At 41.8% G+C, this 26,463-nt stretch overlaps 1 protein-coding gene across 3 annotated transcripts in view; it reads left to right on the top strand.

Moving 5' to 3' along the window:
• Positions 1-26,463, top strand: part of col15a1b (collagen, type XV, alpha 1b) — a 49,402-nt gene that overhangs the window by 17,686 nt on the left and 5,253 nt on the right. Inside the window, exons 3-43 of one of the 3 annotated variants that reach the window (XM_029524123.1) lie at positions 3,022-3,209; positions 3,580-3,789; positions 4,526-4,678; positions 8,026-8,100; positions 8,779-8,877; positions 9,785-9,893; positions 10,008-10,048; positions 10,155-10,310; positions 10,414-10,440; positions 10,528-10,590; positions 10,736-10,813; positions 11,259-11,321; positions 11,404-11,535; positions 13,947-14,000; positions 14,106-14,141; positions 14,238-14,366; positions 14,521-14,580; positions 14,663-14,698; positions 14,862-14,903; positions 14,983-15,045; positions 17,098-17,133; positions 17,241-17,324; positions 17,646-17,711; positions 18,019-18,054; positions 18,315-18,377; positions 18,474-18,563; positions 18,992-19,027; positions 19,141-19,194; positions 19,403-19,459; positions 19,726-19,785; positions 19,948-19,992; positions 21,787-21,853; positions 22,039-22,064; positions 22,478-22,576; positions 22,670-22,808; positions 22,947-23,005; positions 23,111-23,242; positions 23,396-23,494; positions 23,601-23,675; positions 23,832-24,029; positions 24,139-24,254. In XM_029524123.1, the coding sequence (XP_029379983.1) occupies positions 3,022-3,209; positions 3,580-3,789; positions 4,526-4,678; positions 8,026-8,100; positions 8,779-8,877; positions 9,785-9,893; positions 10,008-10,048; positions 10,155-10,310; positions 10,414-10,440; positions 10,528-10,590; positions 10,736-10,813; positions 11,259-11,321; positions 11,404-11,535; positions 13,947-14,000; positions 14,106-14,141; positions 14,238-14,366; positions 14,521-14,580; positions 14,663-14,698; positions 14,862-14,903; positions 14,983-15,045; positions 17,098-17,133; positions 17,241-17,324; positions 17,646-17,711; positions 18,019-18,054; positions 18,315-18,377; positions 18,474-18,563; positions 18,992-19,027; positions 19,141-19,194; positions 19,403-19,459; positions 19,726-19,785; positions 19,948-19,992; positions 21,787-21,853; positions 22,039-22,064; positions 22,478-22,576; positions 22,670-22,808; positions 22,947-23,005; positions 23,111-23,242; positions 23,396-23,494; positions 23,601-23,675; positions 23,832-24,029; positions 24,139-24,254 (3,451 nt within the window). The remainder of the gene's footprint in view (positions 1-3,021; positions 3,210-3,579; positions 3,790-4,525; positions 4,679-8,025; positions 8,101-8,778; positions 8,878-9,784; positions 9,894-10,007; positions 10,049-10,154; positions 10,311-10,413; positions 10,441-10,527; positions 10,591-10,735; positions 10,814-11,258; positions 11,322-11,403; positions 11,536-13,946; positions 14,001-14,105; positions 14,142-14,237; positions 14,367-14,520; positions 14,581-14,662; positions 14,699-14,861; positions 14,904-14,982; positions 15,046-17,097; positions 17,134-17,240; positions 17,325-17,645; positions 17,712-18,018; positions 18,055-18,314; positions 18,378-18,473; positions 18,564-18,991; positions 19,028-19,140; positions 19,195-19,402; positions 19,460-19,725; positions 19,786-19,947; positions 19,993-21,786; positions 21,854-22,038; positions 22,065-22,477; positions 22,577-22,669; positions 22,809-22,946; positions 23,006-23,110; positions 23,243-23,395; positions 23,495-23,600; positions 23,676-23,831; positions 24,030-24,138; positions 24,255-26,463) is intronic. The other 2 variants (XM_029524124.1, XM_029524125.1) reach the window with 2 other exon arrangements.

Below are 26,463 nucleotides of genomic sequence, written 5' to 3'. Positions count from 1 at the left end.
TCTGTAGGATTCAAGGTTGATGTGGGCTTGGAGAGAGAAACACAGAATTAAATCTGAGGGATAGTGAACCAAAACAATGAGGTGTAAGACACAAAAAAATGAGTCTGCTGGGCTACTGATGCTGTAATCTTATGTGGGCGTGACACTCTGAGCAACTCCTCCTAGTTTAATACATAGTAATTAAACTGTTGCCAATTGTAAAATATTGATTAGTGCAGGCTTAGATGAGCACTTAATAGAGTAAGCAGTAGGCGTAAATACAAAGCAATCCAAAAAAATTGCTATCGCAGCAGTCAAGTAGGTTATTAGTAATTTCTGAACACACTTTGACTCTCTACTGTCCTGTTCTGAAATGATCCAGCACTTTCACTGATTGTTAGCCTCTCATTGGTTCAGTACATTATTTTGATTGGCCAGGGGTTCAGACTTACATTGTCTGATAAATTGTACTATGTGTCTTCCTTGGTTGTGTTTTATGAAGCAGGAAAGAGGCTTTGCTTTTTCTTTCTGTAATATGCAGGTAGCATGCAGATGTGCTCTGCACCACATCGGGTGGACAAAACAGCAGTAAGCTAATTTTTGGCATGCTGAGGTCACTGGGGAATTCAAGGGTTATATATTTCAGTGTGGAGGGCTTTGTTAATATTAGTTTTACAAGTCTCCACAAGATTATCAAGAATCCGTGCGGTTGGCGAGAGGAGGATTAGGTTAAGGCATAGGGAGTTAGGGAGGAGAGGTATAATGCGAAATGAAGGAGTGCTCACATGACTGCCAAATGAAACAGAGTCCCAATAAAAAGGACTTAAGCTGACTGACTTACTGTTTCATTAACTTGAAGCACAACTGAGACCTGAATAACTGATTTCTGTCCTTGAAAATGAATGGAGCATTTACCATCCAACGTTTAGACTGAAATCAGTGGCCCAATGAATCACTGAGCTCTGAAGATATGAAACGTGTCTAAAATGTCATTTGAAGTCAGAAAGAATTATGTTACAACAACTATGAAAGCCACATCACATGATGTCAGTACAACAGGATTTGTCTTTAGGCCTTGCATGTGTGTATAGGTGTGTGTGTGTCTGTGTGCCTTGTTACTATGGTACATTATGTTTAATTGTGTATTTTGATAGTGGCCAACTGTGTTTTCCTGTTTCACACACCCTCAGGATGCTGTAATCTCTTTTGATTAATCACTCTCTTCTCAGTTCCATTTTGGTCTCCTATGCTCCTAATGCTTTGTTCACTGGTCTGATCTTGATTTTTTTGTATTCCTCAACTTTACCCTGATCCACAAAAAAAAAAAAGGAAAAAATTAAATCACTCAATTAATCAATTAGCTGAACCAAAAAAGCTAGCATTTCTTGTAATTAAAGTACAGCAATTTTAAAGTTTTCACTAAGTAACAATATATACATTTAAATATATATACAAAGTATTCATCAAATCAAAACAGAAGTAGGTTAATATATATATATATATATATATATATTCCACTGTGCTGTCTGTTACTGTGAGTAATGGGAGTAAAAAAGAAAACTATAACACTGCACTGAGAGAGCTGCAGTTGATTTTTTTACTATCTATTTTCCCCAGAAGATTGCGCTGGCGTTTTTAATTTGCTAGGCCTTCTCAGGAAACCCATACTCAAATCACAAATTTACCCCTTCCTTCCTTTTTCGGGTCAACTTGGGCCCTGAGAATTCTTCACAGCAGCAACAGTGTGAATATAGTCTAGGCCTCGAAATGGCTCCCATCCACACTATGACTGGTAACCGCCAGGTCTCTGCAGCCGAGTCAGACCAGATTGCAGCTGGAAGACTGGCCAAAATCTCCACATGTAAGAAACACAACGAAACGAAACAAAGAGTTAAACCTGATCAGTGACCACTTCAGTCCCTCACTTCTCTCAGAACAGCATTTGGCCAATTCCTTCACTACAGGTCACTAAGGCCTGCACATCTGGATTGGAGGTGGGAGGCCTTTGGTCTGTGTTAGTGGTATGTGTGTGTGTGTGTGTGTGTGGGTGTGCACATCTTGAATGTCCACCTCACCACCTGCATTCACAGCAATAAATGTGTGAATGTGACGAATGTGCACGCCTCCACACACACACACACACACACGCACACACTAAACCCTCTAATCAGGTATGTTTTCAGTAGGTCAGGCTAACGAATTAGAGACCCCCAAATCTTGACCTGCCTGGTCTTGTCTGAGTTGTCTGGTGTGGTTTGGGTTTATTCATGTGGGTGAGATGTGTGTTTTATGTGAGCGCGAGTATACACAAATGCATTTCTATCCATTTGCATATATGTATTTGTGTGTGTGTGTGTGTTTGTGAGATATACGTAGCTGGGGTGAGATTGGCTGGTATTCTGAGGTGAGAGTTTATTGCTACGGGAGATAGACTGCTTTGTGAGGGGACTCAAAGGAATGTGAAGCCATCTCATCACTTACACACAAAATACTCTAAATGCCAACCATTGTATGTGCGTGTCTGTTTCGAAGGATTTTGTCCATGCACGGCAGTGCAATGAGGCGCAGGCAGACTCTGGATCAGATCAAGTCAAATTAATGTCATTTCAATAAAAATCAGAGGTTCTCCTCTTTCTTCCTCTGTATGTAGTGAATGACCCAGAAACACCAGGTAGAAAACAAGGAGCGCAAGTTTGAATTCAGGTTCAGATTTTTAGCAGAACGCCTACTGTGAACCTCCAAATGTAAAGTGGGAGAATAAAAGGCAGTGGTAATTAATCTTTCAAAAATACGGAAGATTTTTAGCTCCTTTCCTTTGAGCTTTTTGCATAAAGACCCAGAGGGGTTATCAGCTACTAGCAAATAATTTTGATCGTTGAATGTGTCTCCACACCTCCATAGTTAATTTAGAGGACTACACCTTCAGAGCTGTGTCCAAAACTAAAAAAAAAAGATGGAAAAGGGTGTCTTTTTCGCTTTTTCCCCACCTGCCACTCCTTCTGTAAGTCAATTTCCTTCCTTCTCTGTCTCTGTGTCTGTCAGATCAAGGCTCTGGGGATCATCTTGACCTAACTGAGTTGATTGGCGTACCCCTCCCTCCCTCAGTCTCTTTCACTCCTGGCTACGAGGGCTTTCCAGCCTACAACTTTGGGCCTGAGGCCAACATTGGTCGCCTCACCAAGACCTTCGTGCCAGGACCATTCTACAGGGACTTTGCCATCATTGTCACGGTAATGCTAAACAAATTCGTCAACCTTTGAAGCATATGTTTTTACAAGCGGTTTTAAATGGGGTCCTCACGGCTTTGTATGCACTTGAAACAATGGTGGTTTGGCTACTGTCAACACAAAGTACAGTACAGGAGTGTATTTAAATGTGAAACAGCTGATATCTATCTGGGACGCCACCTACTGGAGTCCCAATGATAAATCAAGATTACTGGTCCCAGTTTCTCCACCAGCTTTAGAAAGATTTGAACTGATCAATATGGAAACTAATATTGCTCGATTGAAATAGAAATGTATTTGAAGTAATTGAGTTCGGTTACATACATATCATGGGAATTGTAGTGACCGTCCATGACTTCCACCTTCACGCCAGGTGCGCCCGACCAGCCAACGAGGAGGTATACTCTTCGCCATCACAGATGCCCGTCAAAAAGTAGTGGAGCTCGGTCTGGCCCTCACTCCAGTCCGCAGGGGCCTCCAGAGCATCTTATTGTACTACACAGACCAAGAGGAGGCCACCCATAGCCACAAAGCTGCAGCCTTCAGCGTCCCAGATATGACTGACCAGTGGACACGCTTTACGGTGAGCCTCACACGTGCACATAACATGACACATTATCGCGCCAGTCTATGCAGCTATGACTGCACTTTTATTAAATCTACTATCAATGCTTGAAAAAGTAAAAGAACTGTAAAATGCTTGCACATTTCAATCACGGTTTTGTTACTGCCAAAATCTTCTCAACAGGTTTTTGGGATTTGAAATATATAAAAAAAAAAAAAAAAAAAAAAAAAAAAGTGCAATGAGATGATCTCATTAATCCGAAATGCAATTTAAGTTATTAAAGGATATGATGTTTTAAAGACTCAAATTTGAATGTTAATTTTTTTTCTTTAGAGTTCTTTATCTGTACAAAAGCATTGTGTCCATGTAAAAAAAAAAAGCCCAAATATAATTTATTCATTAGAGATATGTTGTTTTTTTTTTGCATCTTTAAAAGGTAGCACTATGGTGCAGTTGTCACAACTCACATTTTTTTTGCCAAAGGTTCAAGTAGTAAAACTCCTTATTGTTTATTACAAGTGTTTTCATGAACTTTTTTCATTATTATCATGTATTTAAAATAGGCTTCAAGTCAAAATACACCAATTTATGCTAATAAAACAGGCTTGATAGAAACTGACTTTACTAGGATCCACTAGCTTTCCTGCTGTAGAATTAAAAGGATAATGCCTCTCTCGTTTAGTTTTTTGATATAAATGTGGGAGTTACAGGGGAAAGATGTTTTTGTTAAGTGTATGTTCGCTGTGCCTGTTAGGTGGTCGTGGAGCAGGACGAGGTGCGTCTCTACATGGACTGTGGAGAGGCAGAGAGGACAACTTTCCATCGGAGGCCAGAAAGACTCACCTTTTCTCACAACTCAGGCATTTTTGTCGCCAATGCAGGAAGGACAGGGCTTGACAAGTTTGTGGTGAGTGGCCAACGTTTGTATCTGTATGTTTGTCCGTGCATGTGTGTTTGTGTCTTGAGGAAGACCAAACTATTCTGCCATTTCAACTAGAAGATTGGGAAATGGAGCAGCGGAGGGCAGCGCGGTGGCGTAGTGGTTAGCGCTGTCGCCCCACAATAAGAAGGTTGCGTGTTTGGTTCCTGGCCTGGGTCCTTTCTGTGCGGAGTTTGTATGTTCTCTCTGTGTCTGTGTGGGATACTCTGGTTTCTTCCCACTGTCCAAAGACATGCATGTATAGGTTAACTGGCAATGTTAAATTGAGTGAATGGCGAGGGCGGGGTACACCTGGGACAGGTCACCAGTCCATCACAGGGCCAACACAGAGACCAACAACCACCTAGACAATTTAGAGTCACCAGCTAACTCAAACATGATGCTGGGAGGAAACCAGAGTACCTGGAGAACATGCAAATTCCACACAGAAAGGACCAAGGGTGTGAACCAAACGTGCAATCTTCTTGTGGTGAGGCAACTGTGCCCTAATTCTGTTATTTTGGTGAAGATTTCTATCCTGTCCTCTGAGGATGGAGTAGTCAATATATAAAATGTCATGACCGCCAGTCAAATTCTATTCCGACTCTACTACAGATCAAACTGTGAAGATCAGAGACAGAGTAAAGTAAGAAGGGAGGAAAGAATAAAGAGTGTTAAATAGGAACAGAGCAGACTGACACATGGAAGGGAGGAGAGGATGGAGGAGTAAGCCGACGGAAAATGAGAAAGACAGACATGTAAACATGTGGTTGACATGTGGTTAGCTGTGGTCAGATCAAGGCTCTTTTCTACCAAGTGTGTCAAGCATAACGGGAAAAGAACGCCTTTGTCTGGATGTTTGTCATTTAAAGAAATGTGTACAAAAGGCTTTTCCAGCACATCCTCTCCTGACAACAAGCTGCTGCAACTCTGAACACTCGGTCCCACAGTTGACCGCAGGAGTCATTATCCATCCAGCGCCGCTCACACACAATGACTCCATGATGCTAGTCTCTTGTTGCTGTGGTGAGTGGACACAGCTATTCCCACAGCAGTCCTGTCTTTGTTCAGTTTAGCCTGACTTTCTGAGCAGCTTGTCAGAAGCATGGCCACAGAACATCTGCATGTTCAGCAGCAGCCATGTCCGACAGTCCTCAAGGACTCAAAGGCAGGCTTCAGTAAAAGCAGAGTTAGCTTACTAGAAAATGACTCCAGTAAAATTGAAACTCACCTATTATCTGACCTCAAGTAATACTACTCAAATGAAAGCCTTGAAGTATCTGATATTTACGGTATGGGTCTGAAAAGTAATTTGAGCTTAAATGTACCACCAGTAGAAGTATTCTTAACAAGTAAATGCTGTTAATAAAAGAAGACGTACAGTATCAGTCAAAAGTTTTGACACACGTTCTATTCATTGGAATGGGCAAGTCTCTGCGTGTGTGTGTGTGTGTGTGTGTGTGTTGTATTGGACTTTAGATGAGAGCAGTCTATATATGTCTTTTAATGTGTATATTGAGTTGAATATTGAATATTGAATATTGAATATTGACTATTGAGGTGAATGATGATTAAATGAATTCTCATTTAAAGCAGTACCATCACTACCACTGATTTTTATTGCATGTTTGTTGTGTAGCTTTGGAATTCTAGTCTCTGTGGCAACTCTAATCCGCTGTGTGCATGTCGAGCTGTGTGTATGTGGTTCTCAATTTATTGTGAATTTGAAAGACCCCCTAACCCAAAAATGTAAAATGTGTAAAAAATGCTCTGCTGTGAATATTTTTTGATTGTAATTGCTTTCCCACAAAAACAAAAAATGTTTAAAAAAAGCTCTCAAAGACGCTAAAAACACGTCCACTATTTCTCCCTCGTTGAAAAATCCAGGTTGTATGAACATTCATGAGTATGCAAATGCATTAGATTTGCGCCCACCTACCGCCGCTGCCTGATCTGGGTTTCTCAGTAACATTGGTGTGCTCAACCGCAGTCGCAACCCCAGGAAAAACGCTCAGAAAAGCATCATGCTTCAACATGAGCTTCGTGGCGAAACCCACCTGTGTTTGCGCCAGGTTCAAGAAGCAGCTGTCCCCAAAATGCTTGCTGCAGACCCACGTTTTAGCTGGAATGTTTTCGTGTACATTATCATTCCAAATAAATTGCAACCATTTCTCCGGCGTGGTATGATCCTTTGGTAAAAGATGAAGACTGGTCCTACGATTAGCCTCTCCACACCCAAACACAGAGCAAGCGTTCGCCATCGCAGTCTGTTTTACGTTGCTCCCGCATTCCAGTCTTTGCAAAAATTATGTAAATGAACTGGGAAAGAAAATCCACGGGATTGGTTGCTACGATTTGTGACGTATGAAATCCAACTGAGGAGCTGAAAAACCGAATCCAACTTTTTCAGATCTGGTTCTGAAACTGCATTTTCTAATCTGAAATGCTCAGTTATGGCACGCACTAGAGACTTTGCAGTTGAAATGTCTTGTAGCAGAACGCAAACACTACATAGACATGTTAATAATTTGAAAAACTCAATTTTCAGGTTAGGGGGTCTTTAAGCTTGAAAAAAAAAATCTACTGAAGAAGAATTTGCACTAGAACACCTTAATTCAGTGTATTCCTATGATTAAGCAACAGCTCAGGACAGGCTCTCGTACACAGTGCACGAGTAATGCGCCAAACAAAATAACCAACAACTGCTCATGTGACAAGGTGGCACAATGAACAATATGGAAACAACAACCATCAGAAGAGAGAGATTTTTAAAGTAAGAATATATACAGTTTTATTAGACAAAATTATATTATCATAAGCAAAGCTAGCTTTAAGCCTGTAAAAAGTTATAATCAGCTCAGAGGATGAAGACAGGGCTTGGCTGTCACACAAAATACTCTAAGGCAGCAAGAAGCCAAATAAAAAGAGGAGAAGAGTCCATAAACTAACCAGCTGTGATAAAGTGTGTCAACATAGCCAGACGAGGATGGTGCAGAAAATCAGCAGCAAGGCCTCACCTTATCACCTTCGGCCCAAAGCACCTGTCTAACAGAAGAAAGATCATTAACAGGCAACGAAGCCCATCACAAAGAAAACTGTGGTACAAACAAATCATTACATAGGGCAAATGCAAATTAATCACAAACAGACAAAATTGTTTTACCGCTGATCTTGACTTCTGTCACGATTGACTCCAGCAACACTGCCGAGGTCTCGGTCACATGAAGCCATTTCATCCTCTCTCCCTGTGTGTCAGGGGCTCTGACTCATTTACTGTGACTTTCAGTGTGCCCAGTGTTGATATTAACAGTCTGTCTGTCTCTGTGCGTCTGCAGGGCTCCATCCAGCAGCTGGTGATAAAAGATGATCCCAGGGCGGCTGAGGAGCAGTGTGAGGATGATGATCCTTATGTAAGACACACGCACACACACACACGCACAAATTTGCCATGGACTCTATTGGCAGCAATGACTGCCACACACACAAATGATGACATTTTTGTTCATGACAAAGAGAAGGCTGAAACCAAAGCATTTATTCACAGAACAACTATTAGTAAATGTATAGAGGGGCTTGATTTGATTTTATGTGGCTTACAAGCACACTTTCATTGCTAACTGCTTCAGAAAAGGACCGTGGGACGAGTCAGGACGATGCTAATGGAATTGAACAGCACCTCTTAGGGGCCAAAAGAAGACTTGGTTGAAAAAACATAGAAAAAAAGTTATTAGGGATTAATCGGTTGATCTTGTCAAGAAACTGGAGCCAAATAATTAATATGGTTGTGGCTTTGATTTTGGACAATATTCATATTTGATAAGTGACAGAGGCTTATTGTTTTCCATCTTATAATGATACAGCAATAGATCAAATATGTGTGTTCTACCAGTGATCTGAAATGTTTAAGATATTTCCCACCATGTCACAGTAAATTAAATTCAATTAAATTTATGAACCATGTCAAAGTCAAATAATGCATTTCAGACAGTGGTTGAAGTGGAGCACTTTCTAAACAGTGGGTTGAATGCATTTTTTTTTCTCTTGAGTGTCTGTTCTGAAACTAACACATGATGTGATATCTGATAAAGGCATCGGGATACGCCAGTGGAGATGATGCTCTGGATGAGAGAGAGACTGCAGAGGAAGTGATGAAGCGCACGCAAGAGAGGAAACACAGCATGAAACAGGTAGGCTGGATCGGCACTGACAAATCACATTCATTCTGTTAAAGTTTGAGACCTCCACTGTTGAACAAGAGCATGATATGAGTTTGTAAAAATGCATGTGCGGGGTACCATTCCGCGAATTCATTTTTGTGATCAGGACCCCAAAACAGCATTCCTAGTGTACACGCATTTGTGTGTGTGAATCTGTATTTATTCTTCTGTTCCGGTACCTACTTTCATCCTCCCAAAACCAGGAAGTCAGTCTGACCCCAAACATCCCATAATCAGCACTGACTTTGAAGCTTCAAAAGAAACTGTCCTTCAAAGGCTGAAAAACTGTTATAGCAATATGAATGCTTTTTCTGGTCTGTCGACCCTCAGCTGGACCTCCTTAAAGTCACAGTGCGGATTATTGGAATATTTGATTATTTGTGCTGTTTTGATAGGACATTAAAATGCTGAAAATAAAATCAAGTCTTTATTCGCTGGCACTTTACATACAAAAAATGTAATAGTGTTTTACAGAGTAATTGCAATTAAAAGGAGCCATAATCCCTTTGCTCTCTCTTACACACACACACGTTCATTGTTGACAGAGAGTACTCGGTCACATAAACAATAAAAATCAAGACCATAATAACAGGAGCTGAAGGAATGCCTTGAGAATCTCATGACTTCTTCCTTCACATTTTTTTTTTTTGTTATATTAATTGTTTCAGCTCTGTCAGTGCATCTCTTGTTTCATCACACTTGAATGAAACTGGTCATGTTTGGTGATGTTTGTGTTCTATACTTTCAATGTTGATGTGTTTAATTTACAATGAATAGAAAAGAGGTCTTTCCCGAGCTATTTCATGCTTCTCACAAGGAATGCAGTTTAAGCGTTGGTGACCTGATACTCCACTGATATTAATCTTCTACATTGTAGGAAGTGGATAGCGTTCCAGTAGGAGCTCCACCCACTAAGGCTCCAGAGATGAGGCTTGATGAGTACTCTGGTCACATGACACCAACAGAGACAAATGAGCTGATTAGAGGTCAGAAGGAAACTAAATCTTTGCTTTGACTTGGTGAATCCGAGAATTCGAAGGCTTCCAAATGGTCCAATAAAGCAAAGTGACATTGTCAGAATTTGTGTGATGTGTTTACAGGGCCACAGCAAACAGAGGAGCCAGGAGAAAGATCAGCAGATGTATGTTCAGACTTCTCTCTGTCTATGTTCTTTGTATACATTGTCCGTTGTTACATTACTGTTTTGTTGTTTTTTTTTTTGACTTTGCATTCATTTGATTTTCCAGGGTCAAGTCAGACCTGGTTCAAAAGGGGAGCCTGGGGAACCCGGACCACCAGGCCCACCGGGACCCCCAGGACCTACGTCTCTCCCCGGGCTGCCTCAGCCTGGACCAAGAGGGCCACAGGGACCATCGGGGACCCCTGGGTCTCCTGGACAGAAGGTGTGATTACATGTTTGTGTTTCCCTCAGGCACATCGCGTGTCATACCAAACGTTACTCAATTCTTTTAGTGTCACGGATGATGATCCTTCTTCTCCTTACAGGGAAGCAAAGGTGACAAAGGAGCTCCAGTAAGTTACTTTATATCTGTCGTTCTCTGTCAGTGCTCTTATATTTTTATAACTTGACAAATAACTTGATCGTACTTTTATCTCCAGGGTCAGAAAGGCGATCATGGAGTTCCAGGTTTGGCTGGAGGAGCTGGAATCAAGGGAGAGAAGGTACCACTAAATTCTGCCTGCTTAAACGAACAATGTTTAACAGGTGGATCTTTATTCAAAGTGCACTTGACTTTTATGGGATGACAAATGCAATGTAATGAACATATCTTCATCCATCTCTTGCTCCTGCCTCCTCCCTCCACAGGGAGACCCAGGAATTGGCTCACCAGGCCCTCCAGGCCTTCCCGGTCCACCTGGACCCCCCAGATCACGCAGTGTGCCTGTGAGTGCATGGTATTACTTATGGCATTATTCAGCATTTTCACAACCCATGACACAGTGTCGCTGTCACATTGTGAGTCTATATGTGTCATCGCAGCAAAATAGATTTTTTCTGACACCTGCAGGAGGAAAAACCACTGAGCTGGTTTAAGTGTTTATATATCTGCAGACTGATTTAATCACAGTGATCACCATCGCAGCTGTGAAAGAGGCTTTGCTAGTGTTGTTGAGGTCAAGAAGATGAGAGCTGAGTTCAAAGAGATATGGTAATGACATCTGAGTGCTCACAGGCCAAGACATCACTGTGACTAAGGGTGCGGTGATCCCTTCCCAATGTGCCTGCTCTACTTTAGGGATAATAGCAGCTGTGACTTCAGTTGGTTCTTGGAATCAGAGAGCTGATGTTTGAATCATCACTAACATCTTGGATTTTATGTGTGTTTTAGTACGGAGCAGATGCCCTGGGCTCTGGCTTTGGAGACCTGGACGGTGACACTGAGCTCATCAGAGTAAGACAAAAGACCTGTGTGGTGGATCAAATTCTTGAATATTTCAATTTACGGTGCTGAAAAGACATTCTGTCTCTTCCAGGGTCCTCCTGGTCCACCGGGGCCTCCAGGTCCCCCTGGTCCACCGGGACACAACCTGTCACCTGACACAGATGAGGGCCTATCTCTTGGCGCCCCTGGAAATGACGGGCTGCCAGGCAAACGTGGAATCCAAGTAAGTCAGAATATTCAACAGACAGTAGGACCAGTAAACCTGGATGTAACAGTTTGAAATAACTGCTTGATGTTGGATTTGTTATGTAAAGGCTGGCCTTAAGCAAAGGCACCTTGTCAGATGTGCTCATACACATTTCATTAAATTCACTGATTTAAAACCTGGTCATTTTTAAAATACTGCTTCAGAAATACAGAATAGCCAAGGAAAAAAATTGTGGCTTAAAAAATAAGATCATGAGGCATTGACTGATTTTGAGCATTTTACACGATAACAAACACACACACACACAAAGCAAATGCTGAACTTACCCCTCCTGCATAGGACACGTGTTCTTCTTCATTGTTGCCATATCAAACTAACCTGGTTTCTATGCTTGTGGGAATCAGGAGGGTCTTCACAATGCAGATAAAAGATATGCCAGTGTCAGTGATGAACACATAAAAGTTTTTAGCACTGTGAAGACGATTGCTTTATCAGATATTTTGTCTCACAGTGAAATTACTTATTGTGCCTTTCGCAACATGTTAAACTTGTTGTTTTATTTGTGTATTGTCTTTCTAAAGCATATAGGTGTATATGCTGTTATATGTGATCCATGATATGATTGGTTTATGTTTCCTCTAAAATCAGACTGTAGTAATCAATATTTGTGTTTCATGGCCAATTAACAGTCTGTCTTTCATTCTCTTTCCACCTCTTTCCCCACGTCACCCCTCTGTAATTATCCTCAACTTCCATTTCCCCCTAATTTATATCCTCATCCATCTTTGTCCTGCCCACACCTTGTTCCTGTTTTTCCTGTGTGTCCCCTCCTACTGTCTCTTTCTCCCCTCCACTCTGTTTCAGATGTTTGAGGATTGGTTTAGTGGTTCTGGGCCTGATGAGTCAAGTTTGAGGTCAGAGTTGTCCTCTGATCTCGGCTCAGACTTTGGCTCTGGGTTAAGCTCTGGGTTCAGCTATGAGTTCGGCTCTGGGTTCAGTTCTGAGTTCAGCTCTGAAGCCATTTTTGTCTCTAAGCCTGGGCGTGACTTCGGGTCTGCTTTGGGTTCAGGCGAGGTACACTGTACAAGAAAATGGCAGAAATACAGGCAAAAGTCAGAATATCGAGGCAGCAACAAGATGAAAAAATCACAAAATTCAATCAGATTCTTTTATTTCTGTCAATTGTGCCTCTCTTTTTTTTAAATAGTGATACCAATGATAAACGCCAGCTTTAGTCCGCTGCCTCAATGCTCTGCTTGATGACTGTACAATATCTCCTATCATGTTGTCTTAACTACTGGCTGGCAGATATATGAGTGAGTGAGTGAATGAATATATGTGTGGGTGGGTGCCTGGAATAACTGCTATCTTTGCTCCTTGATAATCCATTTGGAGTCCAAAGTTACTGCTCTGTCATGACCCGCTTCAGAATTTTCTGCTGGTTTTGGTTTTGTTAACTTTCAGTTCAAGTGTTGTCGTTATTATATGAAACACCTCAGCATAAGTGACAGAACTGAAAGGAACTGACCACAAACTTTGCTGTACAAGCTGCTTGGCTGCTTCTTCCATCCAACATGGTAAAGGACAAGAAAAAAAATCTGCCTTTTGCACCGATCGGTTTTCTTTTCTTTTTTTTGTATGTTCTTGTATATTGGCTGCTCTCTGCCAAGGCACACTGGTCTGGCTCAAACAGTGAAAACACAAAGTTTTGATATATTCTCTATTTGCACTATTATTATTAGACAAAAAGTGTATACAAAAATGGAAGGAGTCCCTGTGCGACGTCACAGGTTTTTGAAGCTGCAGCTGAGAGTGACTTACTCTACTATCCTAAAGTCCAAAATGGTTGGTCAGGATCAGCATTCTTCAGTTTTCCGTTCGTCAATTCAGTATGCCTTGGAGTTTAATGGTACTGAAAACATTTTTGGTCTCTGACACTCATTGTTGTACAAAGGCCTCATACTGCTTTGTCAAAGGAATACACAGAAAATTTAATCCATCCAACTTCCCAGTTAAGTAATGAGAAAACAATCTTCCTTTCCTCCAAAGCTGCTGACTCAACTGTGTCATGTCGCACTTCAGTTGAGGCGTGCAAACACAAAAGAGCTCAATTGAACTGGATAAATTCATATGCAATCACTTCCGTCAGTTTGTTCAATTAAAATTGCTAAGCATCAACAAGTACGAGAGGAAAAATTGGGGATCTGACATTAGTAGTCCTGCAATGATGCGGATTAGTGTTGGCAGGGATAAGCTCATCACTTAAAGAAGTTGATTCATGAGTATTCCTTTGGACTGACTGGCTGTCACATTTAGGCTCAGCACTGGCCAAGTGAGGGACCTGAGCATCTTATTGCATAGTTTCTCTTGTCTCACTGTGTTATTTTTCTCTGTTTACTTGTGTCCGTCTGTATTTGTATGTCCAGGGTCCAGCAGGAAAAGATGGAGAGCCAGGTCCACCAGGAGCTGTGGGAGAGAAGGTATGCTCATGTCTGTTGGCCGCTTATCAATATGTCTTGTCTTGGTTTCTTCCATTATGAAATAAAAGCAATAGTCCTTTCTTTCTTCTTTTTCGACATTGTCAGGGTGACCGTGGCTTACCTGGTCCCCCTGGGCCAAAGGTAATAAATACGCTCGTTATTTATTTTTATTTTATTTTAGGTCAGACCAAGGAAAAATGTTGTTAAATTAGTTTTTTGTTTCTCTGTATCTTACAGGGGGAATGTGGGTCTTTGGGTACAACAGGGACTCCAGGGCCCCAAGGGCCCATTGGCCCACAGGGGAGGAGAGGCCCAATCGGTCCCCCAGGACCCCCGGGACCTCCCGGAACCAAATACTTTATAGAGGTGACACAATTTCATCACTGCTGCTCCACCAGCTAACCCTAATCTGAGGAGGGAAACAATTAGTGTAGTGAAGAGGAGAACAAAGCGTCCTCGCCACACAGCGCCCCCACATTTAATTTTAACGGGTGACATCCGACTGTGTTTTTGTTTACAGGACATGGAGGGATCTGGGAAGAGTGAAATGCTCATTGGAGCTGGAGTCAGAGGCCCGCAGGTCAGTGAAAGTCTGCTTTTGTCTCTGTGGTTGTTTAGAGTTGAAATATTATATACACGCTGAGATTTTCCTGTTCTCTCAGGGTCCACCTGGCCTACCTGGCCCTCAAGGACCCAAGGTATCTATTAATTTTCACTCAGTGTGCACATTCCACATGTAGATAGTATTGTAGTATTTTTAACAGCTAACAATCAGATTCCTCTGAATAGTTTGTCCTTGGCTGCAGCTTCTATTGCTCCTCCTTCTTCAACAAGAACAATGCTTACTAATGTCTTTGTTAGGGTGAGCATGGAGTCCCAGGAGCTCCAGGACTCTCTGTCAAGGTGAGCTGATTCTTAAATGAAACTGGTTTAGCTCTTTTCTTATCCTCAGCCTGACCTGTTTGTGTGTGTGTGATTGCAGGGTGAACAGGGAGACCCAGGATCAGAGGGTCTTCAGGGTCCCGCTGGACTTCCAGGCGCAAGGGTAAGAAGCATGTGGTTAAACAACAAAATGTCCTGATTTCTAGTTGTTCGGTCGCTAATTTGTTAGAATTCACCAAATGTTTGAACTTTACCAATGGCAGGGACATTCATGGTTGAACCTGTTTTGTTTTCGCTGTTACAGTCAGAATGTCTATGAAGATTCTCATTCATCGAGGTCATTGCTCTCTGTTTCAAAATTGATTCATAGGCAACTAGACTTGTATTTGTCTATGAAGACGTTTGAAGACGTTTCGCCTCTTATCCAAGGGGCTTCATCAATTCATGTTTGTTGGTCTAGAAGAAAGAAGGGGTACCACTCAGACCACTCGTAAGCAGCATGTAACTTACAATATAGCCAACATCTTAGCCCCCCTGGTTGGGAACACACCACATCACATCCAAAACTCGCTAGACTTTGTGAACAAAATCAAAGGCTTAAAAATAGAACAAGATGAAACCATGGTGTCATACAGTGTGGCCTCCTTATTCACCTGCACTCCAACCTTGGAGGCAGTGGAAACTGTGAGGCATCACTTAGAACAAGATAACACTCTACAAAACAGAACCAATCTCAAACCAGACCAGATCTGTCAGTTATTGGATCTATGCCTCAACAACACATATTTCCAGATTAACAGCAGATTCTACAGACAAAAGCACAGCTGTGCTATGGGCTCACCAGTGTCCCCCACTGTGGCTAATTTATACATGGAAATGGTAGAACAAAAGGCCCTAAACTCATATAAAGGAACACCTCCAAGCCATTGGTTTAGGTATGTGGATGACATTTGGGTGAAGATCAAAACCCAAGATCTACAACCCTTTACTGAACACATCAACTCAGTAGACAAAAACATCAAGTTCACTAGAGATGATGTCAAATACAACCACTTACCGTTTTTGGATTGTGATGTTCACTTAGATGAGGACAGAAGACTCCACATTGGGGGATGCAGGAAACCCACACACACAGACCAATACCTGCTTTTTAACTCACAACATCCACTGGAGCACAAACTGGGAGTTATCAGAACCTTGCAACACGGGGCTGATAATGTACCAACCTCCACTTGGGCCCAAGCAGAGGAACATAAACATCTGAAGGCAGCCCTGAAAACTTGTGGCTATCCAAGTTGGACATTTGGCGAGACAGCAGCACGCTCCAGAAAGAGTACCAACATGGATGATGCTGAGAGATGCTGAGAAACAAAAGACAAACACAAGAACATTGGCATCCCATACGTGTCTCTCTCAACTCTCAACAATCGTCGTTCACCAGGGGTACACCTGACCGCAACAACTGTCGTCCAAATGTGACCACAACAATGGTCAAGTGAAACCAGTACTTTCACAGGTACTTTTTGGTGAACACACCGACAGAGGTTAAATACCTGGGTCTTTTTCCACTGTCTTGGTCAGACTAGTGCGGACTAGTAGACCAACATACATGAACTGATGAAGCCCCTTGGGTAAGAGGCGAAGGGTCTTCATGGACAAATACAAGTCCCGTTGCCTGCGAATCAATTTTGAGACAGAATTACAGTCAGTAGTTTACAGTATCACAGGCTCACCAACATTAATATGGCCTGGTCATTGTGTGGAATAACTTTTTTTATGCATAACAATACCTGTTTATGTTTATGTTGATTAGAGATCGCCATTAGTCTTCACTCAATGGGTGAAGACTATTCTTCCTGGGGTCCAACACAATCAATTACAATGAAGGCGCAGTCGCGACAAATCAGGAAAAGCCTGTGACACAAGCAAGAGGAATTATCTTGAGCACCTAGCTTTTTGGTTTCGGTGACTCATAACTCAACCACTTTAGTCATCAGCCTTTGTTTGTCTGGGCATGTAAACATTTCAATGGTCTGTCCTTCCTGGTCCACATAGTGCTGAACTGGCTGCAGTGAAATGTTCACAGCAACCATTTCTATTGCAGGCAGAGAGTGATCACATATAAAGAAATACATGATGTATGTAAACTCTGTGCAGATCATCTTTAAATGGTTACCAGTGCATTCATTTATATCTGTCTTTACTGGACAAACAGGGGCACAAAGGAGAAAAAGGCAGTCCGGGACTCAAGGTTGGTTCACTGATATGTGAATATATGATAATGTCCAACAGGGTTTAATGCTGTCTACACATTTTGATCCACCTCCTTGACACACTTGTTATTGTTGTGTCCTGAAGGGAGAGCGAGGTGTTGATGGGCTTAGTATCTCTGGACCACCTGGGCCTGCTGGACCCCCCGGACCCGGTATTAACCTTCAGGATGTACGTACACACAATCACACACACATTTAGTTGAATGAGAGACAGAGTTGATCCTGGTGAACATGAAAATTACATTTAAAAAAATTCGATTAATAAAGCAATTATTTTAAAACCAAATAAGTCACGATGAAGCTTAAAAGGGAGCCACTCAAAAAGCACACAAGAACACAGTGTGCCATGTTGTAGTCAACTATTGGATGGACATATTTGAATACATTATCAGCATTTGACAATGAATTGTAAAATGATGGATTACAATAAAAGGTGTAGTTTTCATGCTCATAGCAACAAAACTTACTCAGTGTATTTTTTTGTCTCCAGCTGCTCCTCAATGCCACAGAGGGCATTTTCAACTTCAAGGAGATCAGAGGAGCACCGGGGATCAGGGTATGTACAAACAAACTGTTCCTGCAAAGTGACAGCATGTTTCCTGTTGGCTCTTCTGCATAGATAAAGAAGTGGTGAGAAACATAATCACATAAACAGACATTTCAGTTGAGCTATAATACACTTTCACTATATTTCCCAGTCTATGAGCTGCTGCATCCTCTCCTCTATTCACACACGATTTTTGGCTAAACCAGAAACAATGTTTAATTCAGCCGGTTCGCTTTTGCTTGTCTTCATGTTTGCATGTATGCATGCATGTATATGAATGCGTTTGTACATGTGTGTGTCTGTCTGTGTGTTACAGGGCCCTGAGGGCTTGCCTGGCAGTGCTGGATTCCCCGTAAGAGCCTTTTGCTACAACCACCTTATGCTGTGCACGTTTACCCAACTGGAATTATTTCAGCATTTAGCTTGTGCATGAGTATTCACTCCAAGTGAACGATCCACTATTATTTCTACTGATTTGATATATTGATATATATATTTTTTTATTTTGCCTTCGCTGTCATTGGGCTAAACATGGTAGGTTGTAGAACTTTAAAAACCTGATGAATGTCCAAAGTCCCAAATGTGCCTCACTATCCTGTCATTCTTCTCCAGGGTCCCAGGGGACCAAAGGGAGACAAAGGCCCTCCAGGTAATCAAGGGCCAGCAGGACTCAAGGTGAGATCTAAACTTCAGAAGAAATACTGAACCCCACCTACATGCAACAGCCTCGATGCAGAAAAATAAGGGCATTTCATGTCTCTGCTGTAACAGGGAGAAAAAGGAGACCCCGGAGTCACCATAGCTGCTGACGGATCTCTCTTAACTGCACAGAGAGGCCCCCAAGGACCCAAAGGCATAAAGGTATCAGTAAATTGACAGTTCACCCCTAACTCTATAGGACCCACTTTGTAATGCTTCTATCTTCACTACAGAAACCATAGGTATTAAGATGATGTATCTATTAGACCAAAATTACTACACAATTGTTTGTATTTATATGTGGTTTCGTGTTGGCCGAGGCAGATATTCCATTTTGGAAAATAAAATATATATTCAATACATTCTAACAACATTGCATAAAATCCCTATGTATCATAAATTACTTTAGCATCTGCTGCTACACAGAATTCATGGTCAGATGATGTGTTTAACAGTCCCTCATTATAAACCTTAATCACATTACATACAGTAGTCAAGACATCTGAATGCCCTCAGCTCTTGAATGGGGAACAAGTTCACGTACATGTCATATTTCACATTATTCTGTTTTGTATTTTTATATTCTGTAGGGTGACCGTGGGCTCCCAGGACCAGCTGGAGCTATGGTGAGCAGAGAAAATAGAGGGCGATCATTCTTTTGTTTTTAAATTGTCTCCTCAGCAGGTTATCCATTTTATTGATTTGTACAGTACACTGATGCATTGTTGTATTATGACAGGGCCCAGTAGGACCTTCTGGACAAAAAGGAGAGTACGGCTTCCCGGGTCGCCCAGTGAGTATTTCACATCCTCATTGTCACTTCGGAGAAAAACATGAAATATTAATTTACATGTATCTGTTTTTCTCTATCTCTCAATGGCCCGTCTGTTGAAAAATAGCTTTTCCCTGATGTATCATCTCTAATTCAGGATTAGTCTGGTTGGTAAGCTTGTTGTTTGCACAGAGAATGAACACTGACCTCCTGCTTTCTCACTCTTAAGGGGCGGCCTGGTATGGCTGGAAGAAAAGGTGACAGAGGAGATTCTGTTGGTCTGCCGGTAAGAGGAAGCAAACAGGCGTCAGCGTTAGACTGGATTTAAAAGTGGATATCACTCAGGCTCCGAAAAGTGAAGCCAATGCTTAAGAGCCTTCAAATTGCAATCTACATAATGGCCACTAGAGGGAGACTCTACCTATTCTTAAAAAAAAAAAAAAAAAAAAAAAAAAGTCAGATTTTATTGAATCGTGTAGGAAAGTGTTTGATCATGTTAGCAAACAGATGCACTGCAAACATTAATGTGTATGTTTGTTCTCTCCATCTCAGGGACCACCAGGTCCTCCAGGTGCACCCGGACTTCCGGGAAGAATCATTGGCCTGAAGGGAGTGAGTATGATGAACCTCTCTCTGAAGCTTCAATCACATATTTTAAATGGAAAAGTTCAATTCTACATCATCAAAACGGGCTGTGGTTCTTGTCAAGTTGATGAACTTTCATTTAAAGTTTCCACTTAGTCTGATGACGTTGCTCTTGTTTGAATCTTAAAGACAGTGTTCCCGGTGCGACCCAGACCGCACTGCAAAGTGGGACGAGTAAGTCTGAGCCGGACCATCTAATTGGTCCGTTTCAGTGTGAAATCTGACTATCTGGTGGTTCTGTTGGTGTGTGGGTACAGCAGCATGGCAGCTCTCTGGTGTGTGCTACAAACAGTACCCACTTCCCCCCTCCCCTGTCCCCGCTTCTACCGCCCTAACAATCTTTAGGAAGACTACATGTTTGTGGGTCTGGCATTGTTTCATCAGGCACTAACGTCTGTCCTGTGCAGTATTTCATTATATCACATGAATGACACATATTTATATTTACATGCAAGAATGTTTTGGGAGTAGTTTCCCCATACATCAGCTGGGAATATGATTTGGCTGTCGTCAGTGGGTCCATTTACAGACATTTTCTGTGCGTTTGTCAAATCCAATATGATTGCTCAGGACAAATGTTAATGCCAGGTGTTAAAGTGGGTCTGAGTCTCAATCCTGCTTGTCTCATCCGTCTTTATTGACCTCACCATCATCTTGAGGAGGAGGAGGCTGGATGAACCGCTGATAGGGAGGACAGAGACTGTTGATACTCATCCTCAGCACTTGTGTGAAATCACTTTCAGTTCAACCTATTTTAAAAGAAAAATTTAATGAAACGTTGGCTATCACAAACTTTGAACTTTCTGCCAAAGAAAAACGTGGTTGCATTGAAAGTGACATAAATCATCTTTTGGCTTGTGGGTTCTGGTGATGCTACATAGTTTTTTGTTTTGTTTTGTTTATTTCTTCTTGGCTGAATTCCAATTAGCTAAACTGATTAAAGGCTGTTTGTAGCGTAATGAATCGATTTTCTTACCATAGTAGTAGGACAGAACTCAGTATCATTTCCCAACTGTTTCCTGGATACAGGTTTTATTCAAATCTACCCATGAAGATTTGTTGGACATCATATTAACCAATGACTGGAACATTTGGAACTGTCCTTTTGTTTCCTTTCTTAGTGTTGGGGTGCAGTGAAGGATTCTTCCATAAATGTATTGAAGCTTGAACCTCTTGAACTGTACAGTTTTTTTTTTTTTTATCATATAGGTTATAGATTTATATGATCTCGCCACTATTGCCTTGCTATTCCTTTGTAAGATCAACATTAATGTGTCATCAATCAACTTTGTTGTATTGTGATTTTTTTCTTAAGACATACCAGCTATTTAAAGATGGTTTTGATGTCTACTGTTGTCTGTCACTACACTGGATAGTTAGCATTAATTCTTGTCTGTAGCAAATCTATATTAGTCTGTTATTCTATAGCGACTCAGTGTGGCCTCTGTTCTGCCCTGAAGACTTGGTTCTCCACGGAGGAAAACCATTTACCATTTCCAAACTGTGTTGAGTTCAACTTCCTGGATCAGGATTTCATTCAAATCTGCCCGTGAAAGTAACAAACGGCCGACTCTCCAAACAAGCACAATCACCTTCGCCTGCTCGCAGCAAGAAACACTTTAGCAGGGGACTCGATAAGGTCATTGCGGGTAACTTAGTGTAAAACACACCTGCTGTGTTACAACCAGGATATTTGCCATGAAGTCATTAACCCATCTGTGTACTCGAAGCCGACTTTAACCTTTAATCCCTTACAGTGGCGGTTGAATGTGTTGCTGTAGCATGCATTCCTCGTTCGTAATAGTTTTGTAATGTTTTGCCATGTTGACAGCGATGTTTTAATCCTTAAAATCAGCTGTTTTTTATTTTAACCCCAGGCTTTTTATTGTTAACATGTTCTCTGCAGTTGTTTGACTGCTGTCACATGTCGGGTGCTCAGGGTGTTAATGAATATCGATGTGTGCACAGGGAGATTCATTTGGGGCAAAAGGTGAGAAAGGAGTTGAGGGATTACCTGGAGAGCCAGGGACACCCGGTGAGTTTAAACACGTTACATCACTATGCCGCCCCGCCCCCCAATACACACACACACTTTGCTCAAAAGCATTTGGGAATTAAAGTATTTGTTTATTAATCGCATCTGTAATAGTTTTTATTTTTTTTATTACAGTTAACATATGCATAAATGTATTTTTCACACTGTGTTGTTTTTCATCTTAGCACCAGGATTTCCAGATGGAATTGTGGTGAGTGCTGATTTATTTTATGACTCTTCACAGTAGGTGTATTGCAAATAGTTAAATAAATAATTTCTTACCAATCTTGAATTTACTCTATTTTAATACATTAAGCATTTATGTCACGTTAAAGTTACTTTTAGCAAAGGGCTGAACAAACTGAATGAACAAATATGGATATGACTGTTCCAGTTCATTGGTTTGATTTTGTAGTGTTGACTTAATTGTTTGCTCCACCATCACTCCCTGTCCAACTTCAGTTCATCTTTTCTGTCAAAAAACCTTAAATCCATCTGCCAAATTGAAAAATTAATTGAAGGATGACAGTAACAGTGTCCTCTGTAGTTGCTAACATGGATGAGGTTGAAATCAGTCTATAGTTGGATGGGGAAAAAAAATCTCTGTGGTTGCTCTTCTGTTAGGGTGCCAAAGGTGATCAGGGACAGAGAGGTCAGAAGGGTGAAAAAGGTAATGCTGGTCTGCCCGGTCCTCCAGGACTGCCGGGGAGGCCAGGACCCGTGGTGAGCTCTAAAATTCATAAGTCTCATCCTGACGATACTTTTCCCACCTGAGTAATTTTTTTCTTGAAGTACTTACCTTTCCCGCACCGATAGGGACCAAAAGGTGAATCCATCGTGGGCCCACCGGGTCCTGTGGGGTCCCCTGGCCTGCAAGGACCCCCTGGGATTGGAGTACGTGGACCTCGAGGCCACCCTGGCCTCCCTGGACCACCAGGACAGGCATATGGATCAGGTAGGGGGGTGTGTGGGAGCTAGATGGTGAAATTATGATGAAGTTGTAGATAAAATTCAATGAATGAAATTAAACTGTATGAAGATATAGACACTGACTTCACTGATCTGCCTCATAATTCCCATGTGTTGTCGTCAGATGTCCCTGGCCCTCCTGGTCTTCCCGGTCCACCAGGAACTCCAGGATACGCCAACCTGGTAAGGAACTATGATTCTCAAGAGTAACTAAAGAATTGTTTCAAAGAATTGGCTGAAATAACTGATAATAACTAATAACTTGCTCTGATGTTTATTTTTCTTTAGGTCAACACCTTTAAAACAATCCAAGCTCTGACCAGAGAGAGTCAGTGGGCTGCAGAGGGAACACTGGCTTATGTGTCTGAGAGAGGTGGAGAGCTGTATATTAGAAGTCGCAATGGCTGGCGAAAGATTCAGGTGTGCCATTGTGTATCTTCTTTTCATGAAAAAATTATATAGATTAATTTTATGCAAAATTCACAAATAGTGTCTGAATGAAACTGGGTTGGATCAGTAGAATCCACCTGGGAGTGTAGCTCTCACTCATTCTGATGTGTGTTGGTCTCACAGCTGGGAGAGCTGATCCAGCAGGGACCCTCCTCCTCAGCAGTGTCTCAGGCCCTCAGCAGAACTGGAGAATGGAGCAAACCACACAGAGTCCACAGCCAGGTCAGACACACACATTCCCAAGCAGGGTGCAAAACGGACAGCCACAGCAGGACACTGTAATAAGACAAGATCCAGGATCTAAAACTCACTCTGAAATCTTTAACAGGAGTTGCAGGATAGCAGCAGGGGGTATCAGCCGAGCTACAATGTGCTGCCACAGACCTTCAATGCTGTTCCTGGGGTGAGTCTACATTCTGTACCAGACCTAGCTGAGATGACTTGGCTCAACTTTCTGACTGAAGCCAAATCTTTAAGGACGAACATGTCAGACTTGGATGGAGCGCATTATCTCATCACCTCTGTGTGTTTGTGCGTTTGTGTGTTTTCTCCATCCCAGCTGCATCTGGTGGCCCTGAATGCCCCTCTGAAAGGGGATATGCGCGGCATCCGAGGGGCAGACTTCCAGTGCTACCAGCAGGCACGCTCTATGGGACTAATGGCCACATACAGGGCCTTCCTGTCCTCACACCTCCAGGACCTGGCAACCATCGTGAGGAAGACGGACCGCACAGACATGCCTGTGGTTAATATCAGAGTAAGGAGACATTTGTATTTAAGGATTGAACAGACTGTCCTTCATAGAGAAAATAAAGCAGATGATCATGTATTTCATTGAAGCCCATGCCCTTCCTCTCTTCTCTCAGGGTGAAGTGTTGTTCAGTAGTTGGATGTCGATCTTCTCTGGGAATGGAGGCATATTTAACCCTTCCATACCCATCTACTCCTTTGATGGACGTAACATCATGACAGATTCTGCGTGGTGAGTGTGTGTGTGTGTGTGTGTGTACGTGTGTGCAGGAAGATGTAAACCAATTGTCCAAATGGATCATTTCATCCAACCCAGCCAGCTTTTATATCAGACATTCATTCATTCACTCATTCTTTCGTTCATCGTTGACTGCTTATTTATTTCTGGGTCGAGCCAATCCCATCTCACTTCGGGTGAGGGCGGGGTACAGCCTGGACAGGTCACCAGTCAGACAGAGACCAACAACCACTCAAACCTACAGACAATCTAGAGAGTTGGCTGGTGGGAGGAAACTGGAGTACCTGGAGGAAACCCACACAGGCACAGGGAGAACATGCAAACTCTACACAGAAAGGCCCCAGACCTGGAACCAAACCCACAACAGTCTTGCTGTGAGGCAACAGCACTACCCACTACACTGTGCTGCCTTATATCAGACATATCAGTCATAAATTTCACATTTTCATGAGCAGTAGCTCCAGTATGTGATTGTGGAATGAGGGTTGAAGTATTCCATTCCAAGCACATGAAGCGCAGTGCACCTCCATGCCCTCTCCCTCCGTGTGCAGAAGGAGCTCTTCAGCAGCAACAACCTCTTAGTTCATATTCTCAGCTGACGACAGTTGCAGGGGACAATTATATGATGACAGTATTCTATGATATTCTGAGGGTCCCTGCAATAGAAATGGTAGTGACAGTAGTTTTGAGAAAATGTCGGGACCCAGTAAGCCTATGTATTTCATTATTCCTATATTGACAAGAAATAGAAGTCTGACTCTCATCGAATCGGCTCAGACCGAATTTAAGTTTTTTGAGTGCTACCAGAGCAAATAAAATAGGTGGGGGGATAGCCACAATTTTCAAGACATCCTTTCAGTGAGATCAGTCATCATTTGGTGACTTGAATTCATTTGAATATCTGTGTGCAAACATTAAGTCTTCTCCTCAGATTTTGTTACTGAGTATTTACAGGTCTCCAAAACATTCAGCTAAAGTCTTTCTTGACGAGTTATGTGAACTGCTATCAGTCATTTGCATAGAGTTTGACTGTCTTATTGTATCAGGGGATCTAAACCTGCATGTGGATAATCCTGACAACAATTGTGCAAAGGAATTCATTGCACTAATCAATACTTTCTACCTAATACAGCATGTACAGGGGCCAACACAGGCCATACCCTCGACCTTGTTATCACAAAGGGTCTCAATGTCTCTACAGTTGTTAAAGACCTGACGTTATCCGATCATTCCTGTGTGTTCTTTGATGTGTCTGTGTCCCCACACACTCAGAACAGATCTATGGTGGTAAAAAGGAGAATCATAAATGATCAGACAAGTGGTCTTTCTGAGCAAGCACTTTCACAGACATCAAATAAACTGTCATACTCGGTAGAAGACTTATTCAATCACTTTAATGCAAAAATGGCAAACATTATGGATGCCATTGCTCCATTAAAATTAAAAAAAAGCTAAGGAAAAACAGAAAGCACCATGGAAGCAAAATCCAGCAGTTAAAACTCCTTAAAGGAGAGTGAAGGAAGACCGAAAGAAAATGGCGTAATACAAACTTCCGATTCACTATGAAATCCATAAAGAGATCCTCCGCACATTTAACTCTGAAATATGCAAAGCAAGACAATCATTCTTTTCTAACATCATCAGTAGAAGTTCAAATAACACTTGTGTTTTGTTATTTTGTTATTTTCCACTGTCGAGAAGTTAGTTTTCATATTTTTTCAAAGGTAAAATTGACAAAATCTGACTCAACATATCTCCTCAATAACTAATTCAATAACCGGAACTTCCAGTTACAAATAGAGGGAACCTTAACTTGATGTCAGAGTTCAGCTTGATAGACAACAAAACACTTGAAAAAACGGTACAGAATCTCAGCTCCTCCACATGTGGCTTTCACACTGTACCTGTAAATTTCTTCAAAACTGTTTTTCACCATCTGGCTGCAGATGTCCTTCACATTGTAAATGTATCACTGCTGTCTGGCACTTTTCCTAAGTCACTGGAAACAGCTGTTGTAAAGCCACTGCTCAAGAAGAATAACCTGGATGCCTCTGTGATAAACAATTACAGGCCCATATCCAATCTACCTTTTAATGGCAAAATTATTGAAAAAGTAGTCTTTAATAAATTAACCATCTTTCTAACATCAAATGGGTATTTTGATTACTTTCAGTCAGGTTTTCAGGCAAATCACAGCACTGAA

This window comes from Echeneis naucrates, chromosome 17, assembly GCF_900963305.1.
Source record: "Echeneis naucrates chromosome 17, fEcheNa1.1, whole genome shotgun sequence".
NCBI lineage: Eukaryota > Metazoa > Chordata > Actinopteri > Carangiformes > Echeneidae > Echeneis > Echeneis naucrates.
The sequence above is the reverse complement of the archived record's forward strand: the minus strand, read 5'-3'. Positions and strand labels throughout refer to the sequence as shown.